A 13,966-nucleotide genomic window follows, 5' to 3' on the forward strand; every position below is an offset into this window, starting at 1 on the left:
CATTGTTCACATCGTTCACATCATGTGGGAGCCCATAAAGTGCACTGAGGGGCTGAACGTTCACTGGGAGCAAAAACTGGCCTGGAAATGTTCATGATATACACTGGGTGTTGACCACTTTTTAAACCAGTGAAGCGGTAAAGCATTCGGGCATTGCAGGAGCGTGATCGGTACACGTGGTCTGTCCTAACAAAGGTGAGGTTGTACACGGCACAAGTGTAATGGTCACCTGGGCGGCCAGCATCTGACAAATAGTTTGTGCACGAAATGCAGAATCCACATCAGCATGATGAAATGCAGAAAATTTGCTCTCCTCGTTATCATTTTTGAAATGCAAGTGTCACTGCACACTCACTGGAGAGGCAAAGGCTGAGTCTGTAGCCACATGTTGCACTGTTGAGTCGAGAAAGTGTTGAGCTGACGAAACTGAAGCAAATATGTTGTAGAATCCAAGTGGTGGTGAAGCAATAAAATGTCCTATCTTAGGTGCAGGAGCTTTTATATCCACATGCTGCACGGTAGGATACATGGCCAAGTGGAATGAATGAAGGCGTTAACAAAGCCAGTGTGACAGACACAAAAATGCTTGCACTACGAGGAAATGAGGCATGAATTCTTACTCAAGATCACCACTGTGGGATTTCTGTTGGATTGTAGCCCAAGAAAACACATTCATTTCTGTAAGACTCGTATATTTTCTAAAATATGGCGTTTCAGTCTTCGATCGCTATTCTTTATTTTCAATTACGGGTTTTGGGCTAGCTGCCCATCTTCAGATCATATATTGTAGTTACAGAGTAACTTGTCCATACAGATCACTCAAAAAAATAAATAAATAAATAAAATAAAATATGGCGTTTCAGTCTTCGATCGCTATTCTTTATTTTCAGTTACTGGTTTCGGGCTAGCTGCCCATCTTCAGATCATATATTGTAGTTACAGAGTAACTTGTCCATACAGAACACTCCTTTATCAAAACTAGACATGATTGTCTCAATGGGAATTCTGTGATCGTTCATTAAATAAAATATGGTGTTTCAGTCTTTGATCGCTATTCTTTATTTTCAATTCCCGGTTTCGGGCTAGCTGCCCATCTTCAGATCATATATTGTAGTTACAGAGTAACTTGTCTGTACAGAACACTCATATATTTTCTTACAGATATCAACATTACAACATGTCACACAGCCAACTGCACAAGCAAGATGGCGAGGACCACTAGGTTAACAGAGTCTAAGAACTTGCAATGGTAGACATATGTCATTTGTACTTGTCAAGGCCACAGTGTTAACTGAATCAGTTTCTTTTCCTTTTTCATTATACCTGATTGGTGTGGAGGATTTATTGCTGCTATTTGACCGTCATAGTCAGATAAACCATCATTTATGGGACTCACATCTATTTCATTAAAGATATTGGATTTGGAAATAAATTATGAATTACTTTTGTAGTATATCTTTCTGTTCTTGTTGGAAATTTACTCTGGTGTCAAATGACATCTGGACATCTGAGCTTTGGGTGCCACTGATCAGCACTATCAAAGGAGAAAGTTTTGCTTTACCAAAATATAGTAACTGACTCCTACATTTAGTAATACCTTTTAGTCAGAGATGCTGGTTTCTTCACAACAAACATTCTGCTAGACTTGTTGCAGATTAGATAACAGCAGCACTATGGCTGTCATGGAATGTTTGGGTAAAATGTATGGTACCTTGACCACAAAAATTCATTGAGAACATTTTTAGATGTCACAAAACTATCTGACCATGTACCGACTGCTCTTGACAAAACTAAGGGTATGCAATACCAGTCATGCATCACCTAATCACCTAGCTACATATCTAAATAATAATTACTTGAATGAATATAAATTCTCAACTCAATTAAATGAAAACAAGAATTCAATGTGCTATTGAACCAACACCACAGATTGTACTATAGGGCTCAATGTTTGGATCGTTTCTGTTTCTTGTGTATGTAAACCTGATATAATTAGTTATGCAGATGACATTTCTGTGATGATTTACAGAGATGATTAAAAAGAAGTGAAAATCAAACAATGGAATCCAGGATGGAATGTAACAGTACGAGAGAAGGAGAGTTGCTACTCACCATATAGCGGAGATGCTGAGCTGTGATAGGCACAATAAAAAGATTCACACAATCATGCATGCATGCATGCATGCATGCATGCATGCATGCGAGTGTGTATGTGTGTCTACTGCTGACAAAGGCCTTAATGGTCGAAAGCTATGATTATGTGAATCTTTTTATTGTGCCTGTCACAGCTCAGCATCTCCACTATATGGCGAGTAGTAACTTTTCTTCTCTCGTATTGTTAAGAAGAAGTGATATATCCTTTGACTCTTGGCTTGTCAGCACTAACTAAGTATTTTTAAATCTGTATCGTACAAGTTAAGATTAGAAAACTGCAGTTACTGGGTTTCTGAGCAAGCACCACGCATAGCAGGTCCTCATATAATATGTGTGGTTTTTTTTCTACAGACAGTAAAATGCTGCGAATTCTTTGGGTAATATTCAGATGTTAATCGTATGATGAAAACCAACACAAATTTTTTGTATGGAAAACTAATAATTTGCTCAGTAAGTGTCTTAAAGTTGTCTTCATTGAAAAACTAAAAGTCGTGTGAATTCCTCAGTTACGAACTATGAAATAGTGTTATTCAGTTTTGGTACTGTTTTATATCTGATACAAAAGACAGCTGTTACAGTAATAGTGTTTCCTTGCATGTATGACACATAGCAACCACACCATGAATAAGCGCAACCATTTCAGGTAAAGAACAAAATTTAAAGTAAGTGGCTCCATTTGGTACAATAAATAGTCAAACTCGATGGGAGAACATAATGGGCATTTCTACAAACCTAAATTAAAATAATTTCTCCTAAGTAAATGCCTGTGTATCCTGAAAGAATTCCTGACTCCCAACAGTTCCAGCAACAGACAATGAACAAGATATTGGTGAGGTTTTAAGTTATTAGCAGTATAGATCTTTGTATTTATGACTTAAAATAATTACTGCTTCTAAAAGTAGAATACATTAATATAAATGTTATTATGTAGAACTCTACCACTATGTAATTTTAACAGCATTACCACAGGTGTCAGTATTTTGAAAAGGAAAGGTCGTTGCTCACCATACAACAGAGATGTTGAGTTGCAGACAGGAACAACAAAAAGACTGCTAAACACAAGCTTTTGTCCAGAAGGCCTTCTTCCACAGTAGACAACATACATCCCACACTCATGCACTCGCACCTCACACACACGTGACCACAGTCTCTGGTACCAGCAGCTTACGTGTTTAGTAGTCTTTTTGTTGTGCTTGTCTGCAACTCAACATCTTCACTATATTGTGAGCAACAATCTTTCCTTTTCATAATATTGTTACTATCCCATCCTGGATGTTCCATTTTTTAACATAAGTGTCATTACATATGAAACTTCTGGTTCTTAAAAATGACTCCCATGGCCAACAAGATCCTCAGATATGTCCCCAATAGAATATGTAAGGGACTAGCTTGGACGTCAACTGCATTTGTGTGAGTATCCAAGATACCAAGAACCGGTTACATGACTTGGGTGTCAGCTTGCCTCAGGAGGTAATACAGTAGTTTCATGACATCCTTTCCATCTGAATCACTGTATGCATCCAGGCGAGAGAGGCTGCAACATTATACTGATAAATTGTCTCTTACTGCTAAATTATTTGTAAATGTGGCTTGATATTGCAATCACTGAAATGATATCACATATTCTTGAAATCCATGAAGTTTCACTTTGCTTCTTTCTCACTTTCTGGGTTCATCACTTTTTCTGTCAGGCATTGTTTTCTAATATGTGTTTAATCTAAAATTTAACTGTGTTAAGTTGCAGTTTTGTGTCATGTATCACTACATAACATGTATATTTCTACGTACAAGCATGTTAATATGACTGTAGCTACAAAAGAAGTAAAATTATTTTTTTTAACTATGACTTTGATAACAGCAGCATTTAGACAGATTACTTGAATGATGAAAATCCTTGCATCATCACAATCAGTGACCATACCATTCATGCAACTTCAATGTTTCAGGAATATCAGCAGTTACCAGAAAATGTTGTGGGAGTCAGTTACTTCAGGCAGTCAAGATTGATGTTTTAAGAGTTTTGCCTATGTAAATAATATTTTATCTAAAAATAAAGATGCTGTTACGTACCAAACGAAAGCGTTGGTATGTTGATAGGAGACAATAAAAAAACACACAAACACACACACAAATTTCAAGCTTTCGCAACCCAAGGTTGCTTCGTCGGATGTGCGGATGGGTGTGTGTGTGTGTGTGTGTGTGTGTGTGTGTGTATACCTGTCCCTTTTTCCCCCTAAGGTAAGTCTTTCCGCTCCTGGGATTGGAATGACTCCTTACCCTCTCCCTTAAAACCCACATCCTTTCGTCTTTCCCTCTCCTTCCCTCTTTCCTGACGAAGCAACATTGGGTTGCGAAAGCTTGAAATTTGTGTGTGTGTTTGTGTATTTTTTATTGTCTCCTATCAACATACCAACGCTTTCGTTTGGTAAGTAACAGCATCTTTATTTTTAGATATATTTTTCCCACGTGGAATGTTTCCCTCTATTATATTCATATCATTAAATAATATTTTAGATACAAATATAAAATTTTTTGTGTAGTTATTTATTGCATCTCTAATTATTTCAAGTGCTAAAAGCTGTTATCTTTTCTGTCAGATTTTCTTCTTCATCATTGATGGGTCTTTGAGTGAAAATTATGTATTTGGGCCAGTTGCTAGACTTTTCATCTACAATCCTTATCGTCGATCAGAAATTTGGAGGTGGCTGACGTACATGTTTGTACATGTAGGGTAAGTTCGTTACTTCCATTGTTTTCCTTCTATAGAACATGTTTTTAAATACTAAGAGAGTTTTAGTTCATGTCAGAAACATTTGATACAGCTCCATAATTCTTGCCAAATTAAAACTTCAAAACTTGACCTTTCTGTCCCTACAAACTTCTGCATTAATTCATTCGAATCACCCACAATTCAAGGTAATGGTAATTACTTGAAATAGGGTAAATGAGCTTAAAGTGGTCTTTCTTAGCCATCAACAAACTTATATATAAGGCTCAGGGAATCTTATATTCCCTGTGAGAAAATACTCCCATGCAAGCACATAACCCTCAACATCTGTACAGAACCTTGTGCATAACCAAGATGTGTGTCCTTGTGTTGTCTGACTAAACCTGACCATCAACTGAAAACCATAAGTATTACTTTAACTAAATGGATGAGTTAATGAAAAAAATGAGGCTCTTCAAACCAAGCCATATTTTCCAATCTGATCATACTCTTAGAACATGAGAAGTTTCTGCATCCTGTGGTGTAACCACCTTGCTGGAGATAAATGCTATCAACAGCAAATAATTCAAAGTAAATGTTGTTATGACTTATTAATTTTGTCACTGACAGCTGAAATAAATCTTCTTAAAATTTGGTGGGTGTAATGAATTACTATTATAAAAAAAAAAAGTTTTCTGTTTTTTGTGTGGCACTCTTTAGTAGTAATTGAAAAATAAATTTTGATAAGAAGAAATTAACTTGAGTGCAGTTAATTAAAAGAAGCAGCCAAGTAAAAAAAAATGATAAGATTAAATTATTGCACAGCACAAATTTACCACTAAGAAAGAGAAAATTAATAATTCAGGATTTTGTCTAACTTGCTTTGATACCGAGGAGTGGATTGACTATGCACATCATTTGTTGACTATATGCCAATCGTTAATATGATGCATTATGCACATAAGTGCTGCCCAGAAAGTACGTTTTCAGATTGGCTTAACAGTTACCAGGAATGCACGAGTGGCTGCTACAAATTCAAAAATCAATTATGTTCGGCAGCGGCCAGCAAACGATATGTCAGCAGTCTTGCAGTTCTCCCAGCTGAAACACAGAAAATTTGGCATGCAAGGTTAATGTTGCTGAAGTGAAACAATAACAATTATTCATATATTGTTGAAACTTTTACATAGATAAATACTTTGCACACCTTGAAAATATCTTTCAAGTACAAAATCATTCAAGAGAGAGATATCAAGAGAGTGTGAGCCAGATGCTGCTTATGTTTATATACATGTGGACAACTGAAGGGAACTTTACTGTCATTTTTCCCCAGTCTCCTCCTGTTTTGGAAGCATCTTGCATGGAAAAATGTTCGAGAGACTACGCTGCACTCCTTTATGGTGCGGCTGATTGCATAAAATTTGATTGCTGACAACGCTTGTGCTGCATTTGATGCAGTATTTGCCAATTAAAAAATACAATTACTCTCTCACATTTAAGAATTAATTACAATTTCATATTGTAAGACAATTTAAAGACAGTACATGGAATTAATACAAAAATACAGCATTTCTTACATAGGTTTATATAAATTATTTTAGTTTTGGAGCTTAAATTTATTTACACATAAAAAGAAATGTGTCATTGTTCCCTTGAATGATATGTTTTAGTTTTATAACATTGTTAGAAAATAAAAAGTAAAATTCAATTGAATGTAGAAGTCAGGTAGCAGGTAAAATTTTACATAGAAACTTCACTTTTTAATTACAGTTTAGTTATAAAAATTGTCTTTCATCTTTAAAGTCCAACTGATCAATCATCTCATTAAAAGTCTCACAAATTATTGTACCAGTCATAAAAGTTCGCCGGCTGGAGTGGCCAAGCGGTTCTAGGCGGTTCAATCTGGAACCGCGTGACCTATATGGTCGCAGGTTCGAATCCTGCCTCAGGCTTGGATCTGTGTGATATTGTTTGGGGGGAGGAGACCAGACTGCGAGGTCATTGGTCACATCGGATTAGGGAAGGACGGGGAAGGAATTCGGCAGTGCCCTTTCAAAGGAACCATCCCGGCATCTGCCTGGAGCAATTTAAGGAAATCACGGAAAACCTAAATCAGGATGGCCAGACATGGGATTGAACCGTCTCCTCCCGAATGCGAGTTCAGTGTGCTAGCCACTGCACCACCTCGCTCAGTTTATGTGTGTGATGTCCTTAGGTTAATTAGGTTCTAAGTTCTGGGGGACTGATGACCTCAGAAGTTAAGTCCCACAGTGCTCAGAGCCATTTGAACCAACCATAAAAGTTCCATGAATGTCATTTCATCTGTAAACATCTTTTATGAATGAGAAAACATACAAATTGTATTCTTTAATGTGCTCTTGGCACACATTTGTTCACATTTCATCAAACAATTCAGTATGCTTTGCACATTTAATTAGTTAAAAATCAGTTGATCAAACGTAATGCTCAGCACACAGTGGTGGTGCGGTGAGGAAGGCCATTGTTCCCAGCACTCAGTCAACTGTGCAGACAAGCGGAGAGCATTGATCATCAGTGGTGGCACCAGGTCACCACTAATGCCATCTCATAAGAATGACATCACTCAATAACATGCCACATGTTGCGTGCCCTGCTGCCAGCCAGTGGGATGATGAAGGCAGGCATGCTCCATGCACCCAGTTTGAGCTGGGCTGCTGCACGGACACATGTGGTGCCAATCCACACGATGTTTCTTGCGTACATGAAATACATAAAATATGGCAGAATCAGTCCTTTGTATATCATTATGCACTGTAGTGTCCTACGAAAAAGGTTCTGGTTAGCATGTGTTGTGTTGTGTGATAAGTGTCCCTCTAGCATGAATGTAAATTGTCATTGTCTGTTCACTAGAGTGTTAACAATTCACACACAACTAAGTTTGTCACACTGTTTTAAAATGGTTCCTGGTTTGAATAACCACAACAAATGTGTTTCAGCACTGTCTGTTAGAATTATTTAGTGCAGTTACAGGCATGTTTTGAAGCAAGCATTAATTAAATGTATCTGCTAACACAATTTATTTGTCACACAGTAGCGTCACATCATGTGTAATTGTACTGTTTGGATGTTGTCGATAATACTTGGTCCCAACACTGTCTTTAGCTAAATTAGTCACAGTTTGTGCCTTAAAAGTAGCATGCCACTATGCTGCACTTCACTCTATTGCTGTGTGTGTGTGTAAAACTGTATCACTCAATCGATTAGGCTGCAAGAAGAGGCTGAAGAGATAGGTTCACCTCTCGTCGCCTGCTACACACAGTCAACAGACGATAAGTTTGAACCTAGCCATTGTTCATCACCTCTTTCACGTGAATATGAGTTTTATAAACGCTTCAAACTCTACATTTGAACTCACTTGAGTGTCCCATGTTCCCTTAATAGTGCAATTTATTGCCACCTGTCCTTGTGGCACTATTTGCGTCATATGTAGTCACTTCTGCAAGTTCACATCTTATTTACAAGTGAGTCCCTGCTACTGGAATACCAGAAATCAATATAAACATACCTAACTATTTACAAAATATATGCATATTAAACTTGTTTACATTGAAACCATGCCTGCATAGAAATATAGTGCTGCTATACAATTTACTCCAGCAGTCTGGTTTAACATTCATACTGAGTGGCTCATATGCACAAGATCATTGTCAACATATGTATATGGCCACAATTGTTCCCTGTTGCCCAGTACAGGTGAAATTCCTATTCACAACAAACAAAAAATGACCACAGAGAACAAAGCATGAGAGATTCCCAAACAAAGGGAAGCTAAACCCAACACTTGCATTTGCGAAATTAAACATGCCTTAAAAACCGCATGTGTAAAGCCTGCGTCTCGCCTATCACAATTGGTTCATCTCAAGGTATTACAAAATTACGCTTACAGCAAGGTGCATAAATGGCTCTTAATGCCACTTTACTGCAGTGTTACCTGTATCATGAAATACGTTCACAGAAAAAACATATAGATATATATGATAAACAAAAATCAGTAAAAATGAAAATGCGTAGAAGTTAACTAAATGCTTACTAACTATTAGTTAAAAACTTAAAGCTATTATTTACAAAGATCTCTGCATGTTATTATTTCTGTAGCACATCCCTGGTGCCTAATATGAGAATACGCTTTTCATGGAGCAACTATGTCATCTCCCAATAAAATGTTCTTTAAATGGCTCAATCAAAGGTTCTTTAAATCCTAGCAAAATGAAACATTAATAGGAGTCATAACATGACTGCATAGTCATAGAGCTGTTTGCATAAAAGATAGAAATAGCAATACATCTTACAGTAACTATTTACAGATTTATGTACACTATTTATGCCAGATACTGACAGTTTACTTTACTGGCAACATTTCTAAGTTCATTTCAGTTCATGTTTATTTTCTGTAAGCGCTGAAGGTGCTGTCTTTGTTCAGTTCGTTAGTGACAGTGTCTGAATGACACTTATTAATCTTGGAATAAACATAAAATATAAAAAAAGAAAACATAAGAAATACTTTACAGCTAAACACAGGAAATGAATATCAAAATAATAATCTCTGCATTAGACTAGTATGTACATTGTATGCACTACTGTGCTTTCTCATTAATTAGTCAAATCTTTACAGTCTTGTTTGTTCCTTTTATAGTCCATATTCTGTCTATCTTAACAAATACATGAATACAAAATCCATAAGATAACACAGATAATAATAATAAGGAAAATAATACAAAATGCTGCTTGCCCTTGTTTACATAGATCAATATGAATTCTGTTCATCATTGTACATCTTCCTTGAGATCATTTTGATGGTATAAGCCTTTGATCTACCACGAATCTGGGTAGGTAAGCAAACAACTGCCTTCATAAGGAATGCATACAATGTTGTATGCACCAGTGTACAACGTTTGCAACTTCTTGTCCTGCCTTAGAAGAAAGAAGATTTTAGAAGTGATCTCAGGAGGCTATGACCTCCAACTTTATACTCTTGCACTTTGCCAAGCTTCTTATCACAAGCAAGCTTCCTAGTCTGTGCAGCAGCATTAATGGCAATAAGTGCTCATCTGATTCGTTCCTCTCTGGGTAATTCATCATCAGAAAATTTTGTCAGAGGATTGACCTGTTCATTCCTCTCTTTAGTATCAAACATAATAGATGCTGGAATAAGTTACATTGTTGTGTGGGGAAGACTGTTTACCATCTACTTGAATGGTGAAACAAATTCCACTCATTTGGTTTGTTTATTCAGTACCATGGGATTTTATTCTGGTTGGAAACTGCTTATTAATATCTCACAGATAGCATTTTCCTTTAAGAAGTTTTTCCATCTCTTGAAGGTAAAATCTGCTGTGTTATCAGATAGAATAGTATCCGGCTTCCTGATCCTGGGAAGAAATCTTCGTGGATTCGTTTAATGATGGGCACTGCTGTAGCTGACTTAGTGACATACAAATGTACAAATTTTGAAATGAGGTTGTACAAGGTGACAATGTATTTGATGCCTCCCCTCACCTTTGGGGGGGGGGGGGGGGGGGCTGGAGACGTCAATGGCCGCCACCTCTCCTGGTTTATTACTGATAATCACATGCAGTGCTATTTTATTGGAAAGATTAGAAGGATTACTTCACTGACAAACTTTACAGGTGCAAAGTAATTTATGCACATACCAGTGCAGGTTCGGTATGTAACAGTACTGCTTAATTTTTCTCTTACACTTCTCGACCCCAAAGTGCCCCCATGCAATGTGGGTGTACCATACCACATGTTCCTTATACCTGTCCAGTACACAGACACACCATGACTCTGGTTGACTGCATTGGTGATGGAAAAGCACATCATTATGTACCATAAAGTATTGTGACAGTTTGTGGCGGGGCCAATCAGCAAGCGTATGTGCTTGACTTGGGACCACCTGTCATCTGCATCTTGTAAATTAGCCATATTCCTACACATTTCTAAATAGTATTGGTGGTGTAAAGGGTCTTTCAATAACACAATTTTTAAGTTGGACATTTGTTCCACTAAGTTTAATATGCAGGTAAACCTTGTGATAAATGACATAGTGCATCTGTTACAACATTCTCCCTACCGCTTATATGCACACTCTCATAATCATATTCCTGGAGTAGCAGCATCCACTGCACTAGGTGCTGATGCAACAATTTGCATGTTCAGAGTAAACTAAGTGCCTGGTGGTCACACTAAACTTTGATATGTTTACCACAGATGTAATAAATAAAATTCTTAAAAGACCACACAACGGCTAATGCCTCTAATTCTGTAATGGTGTAGCGGAGTCAGGACTCGACTTGCAAAACTGATGACTTTGTACACTTTCTGTGTAGTCTTCCTGAAAGAGGCATGCACCTAAACTGGAGCAGGAAGCATCAGCTATCATGCAGAAATCTTTGGTCATGTTAGGGTGATGCACGATGTTCACTGATATTAGACTTGTTTGATATTATCAAATGCCTGCTGGACTTTGCTCAACCAATGCCAAACCACATTCCTTTTCAGTAAATTTAAGAGATCAGGATCGTTCATTGACTGATCGGCTATAAAAAGGCGAAAAAATGGTGCAAGCCCAAGGAAAGATTTAAGTTGCTTTTTAGTGGCAGGTGCTGGGAATTTGCAAATTGCATTGGTCTTTTCTGTATCAGGTAATATACATGTGGGAGAAATGATGTGTCGAAGAAATTTTAATTCATGTCTAGGAAACTTCGATTTCTCTAAGTTGGCTGTTACACTGAACTTACTACTCAGAGAACTTCTTGAACACCCTATCTAGCACATCCAGTTGCTCATCCCACATGGGAATTGTGACTAGCAAATAATCCACATACAATGTTACTTGATCCAGCAATTCTGGTCCCAGGACCATGCCCAGGGTGGAGATAAACACTCCAGCACTTACGTTGAGGCCAAAGGGCAAAACCCTAAATTGGTAGGACCTGCCAGCAAAGATGAAAGCAGTATACTTTCTAGATTATTCTCCTAACTGCACTTGCCAGTACGAGCAGCACATGTTGAGTGATGACAAGTACTGTACCCCAAGAAATTTCTGTGATTGTTCCTCTAAACTCACTGGGACTTGTTGATTGGCCTCACATCTAGGACGAGGTGCACCCTTCCACCTACTTTGCCCACTGCTAAGAGATGGCTGCTATAGGGGGAGAAAGATGATTTGGTGATGCGCCACTAAATCATGTTATTAAGCTCCTGTCTGACTGCCTCACACTTAGATCACAGGACAGAGTAGGCTGCAAGTGTAAAGGTCTTATGGGGGTATAAGTCCACCCAATATTCATAATCTTTTAGGACACCAGGCCTTTTGGAAAAGACCTGAATGTATGTCTTCAGAAGTAAACATAAATCTTGTCTTTGTTCATCTGACAAAGACATTGATTTCTCAGACTTACTCCAAATGGCGATAGAGTTTACATCATACAACTGGCTATCCTGTTCATCTGGTGAAAGGCTATGGTACCTATGATGGTCTTGCACCCATAGCATCCTTCTGTTTATGATTTTCACTTGAATACCATCCCAAAGCCTGGTATACCAACCTTTTGTTTTAATCAAGTTCAGAATTTTTAGTTCTCCTCCAATCCTCAAATGACATTGACCATGGGGAAGGTCGATAGCTACGTCCCTATCCTGCATACCCTCAGTGCCTAATAGACAGGATACCATGAGACCTCTCACATGAGGAATGTGCATCTATCATCTCTGCTCTCATATTTAATATCTATGCATGTCTGTATCATAACTTGGCCTCCAGAGCCAATTGTAGTGGGTACCACACAATTCTGACCCAGTAACATCGGTACTTTTCAGTGCTGATTTATCATGTGGAAAAAATTTCCTTCAATAACATTCGCACTTGCACCAGCATCAAAAATGAGCATTGTTGGAATACCTCCTACTATGGCTTGCAGAGCAGCCTGTACAAATTCACGATTCTGTTCAGAAATTGTTCCATTATCTGTAAACAATTCATGCCTCATGTCCTGGTTGTCATTGTACTGGAGCATGTGCACATGCTCTAGCACAGTTCTGCCCCTGTTCTGTCCCGTGGCTGCCATCAGAGAGCTTGACTCAGCTGCACTTAGTTTGTTGATGGCATCATAGTTGAGGCTGGCACCTCAACTATGCGCACTTCTTGCCTGTCAGCTCAGTCATTATTTCGATTCTGGGCTTGCACATTAGAAGCAGTTAACACAGAATAGGGAATCAGTGATCATAAAGTGGTTTCTGCATCGATGATTTCAGCCGTAAATAGAAATATTAAAAAATGTAGGAAGATTTTTATGTTTAGCAAAAGTGACAAAAAGCAGATTACAGAGTACCTGACGGCTCAACACAAAAGTTTTGTCTCAAGTACGGATAGTGTTGAGGATCAGTGGACAAAGTTCAAAACCATCGTACAATATGCATTAGATGAGTATGTGCCAAGCAAGATCGTAAGAGATGGAAAGGAGCCACCGTGATACAACAACCAAGTTAGAAAACTGCTGCAGAAGCAAAGGGAACTTCACAGCAAACATAAACATAGCCAAAGCCTTGCAGACAAACAAAAATTACGCGAAGCGAAATGTAGTGTGAGGAGGGCTATGCGAGAGGCGTTCAATGAATTCGAAAGTAAAGTTCTATGTACTGACTTGGCAGAAAATCCTAAGAAATTTTGGTCTTATGTCAAAGCGGTAAGTGGATCAAAACAAAATGTCCAGACACTCTGTGACCAAAATGGTACTGAAACAGAGGATGACAGACTAAAGGCCGAAATACTAAATGTCTTTTTCCAAAGCTGTTTCACAATGGAAGACTGCACTGTAGTTCCTTCTCTAGATTGTTGCACAGATGACAAAATGGTAGATATCAAAATAGATGACAGAGGGATAGAGAAACAATTAAAATCGCTCAAAAGAGGAAAGGCTGCTGGACCTGATGGGATACCAATTCGATTTTACACAGAGTACGCGAAGGAACTTGCCCCCCTTCTTGGAGCGGTGTACCGTAGGTCTCTAGAAGAGCGTATCGTTCCAAAGGATTGGAAAAGGGCACAGGTCATCCCCATTTTCA

At 38.2% G+C, this 13,966-nt stretch overlaps 1 protein-coding gene across 1 annotated transcript in view; it reads left to right on the forward strand.

Moving 5' to 3' along the window:
• Positions 1-2,914: 2,914 nt before the first annotated feature.
• Positions 2,915-13,966, forward strand: part of LOC124712177 (rhomboid-related protein 1-like) — a 72,302-nt gene continuing 61,250 nt past the window's right edge. The window contains exons 1-2 of the mRNA XM_047242472.1: positions 2,915-2,983; positions 4,752-4,885. Coding sequence (XP_047098428.1) covers positions 2,915-2,983; positions 4,752-4,885 — 203 coding nt within the window. The remainder of the gene's footprint in view (positions 2,984-4,751; positions 4,886-13,966) is intronic.

This window comes from Schistocerca piceifrons, chromosome 8, assembly GCF_021461385.2.
Source record: "Schistocerca piceifrons isolate TAMUIC-IGC-003096 chromosome 8, iqSchPice1.1, whole genome shotgun sequence".
Classification (NCBI taxonomy): Eukaryota; Metazoa; Arthropoda; class Insecta; order Orthoptera; family Acrididae; genus Schistocerca; species Schistocerca piceifrons.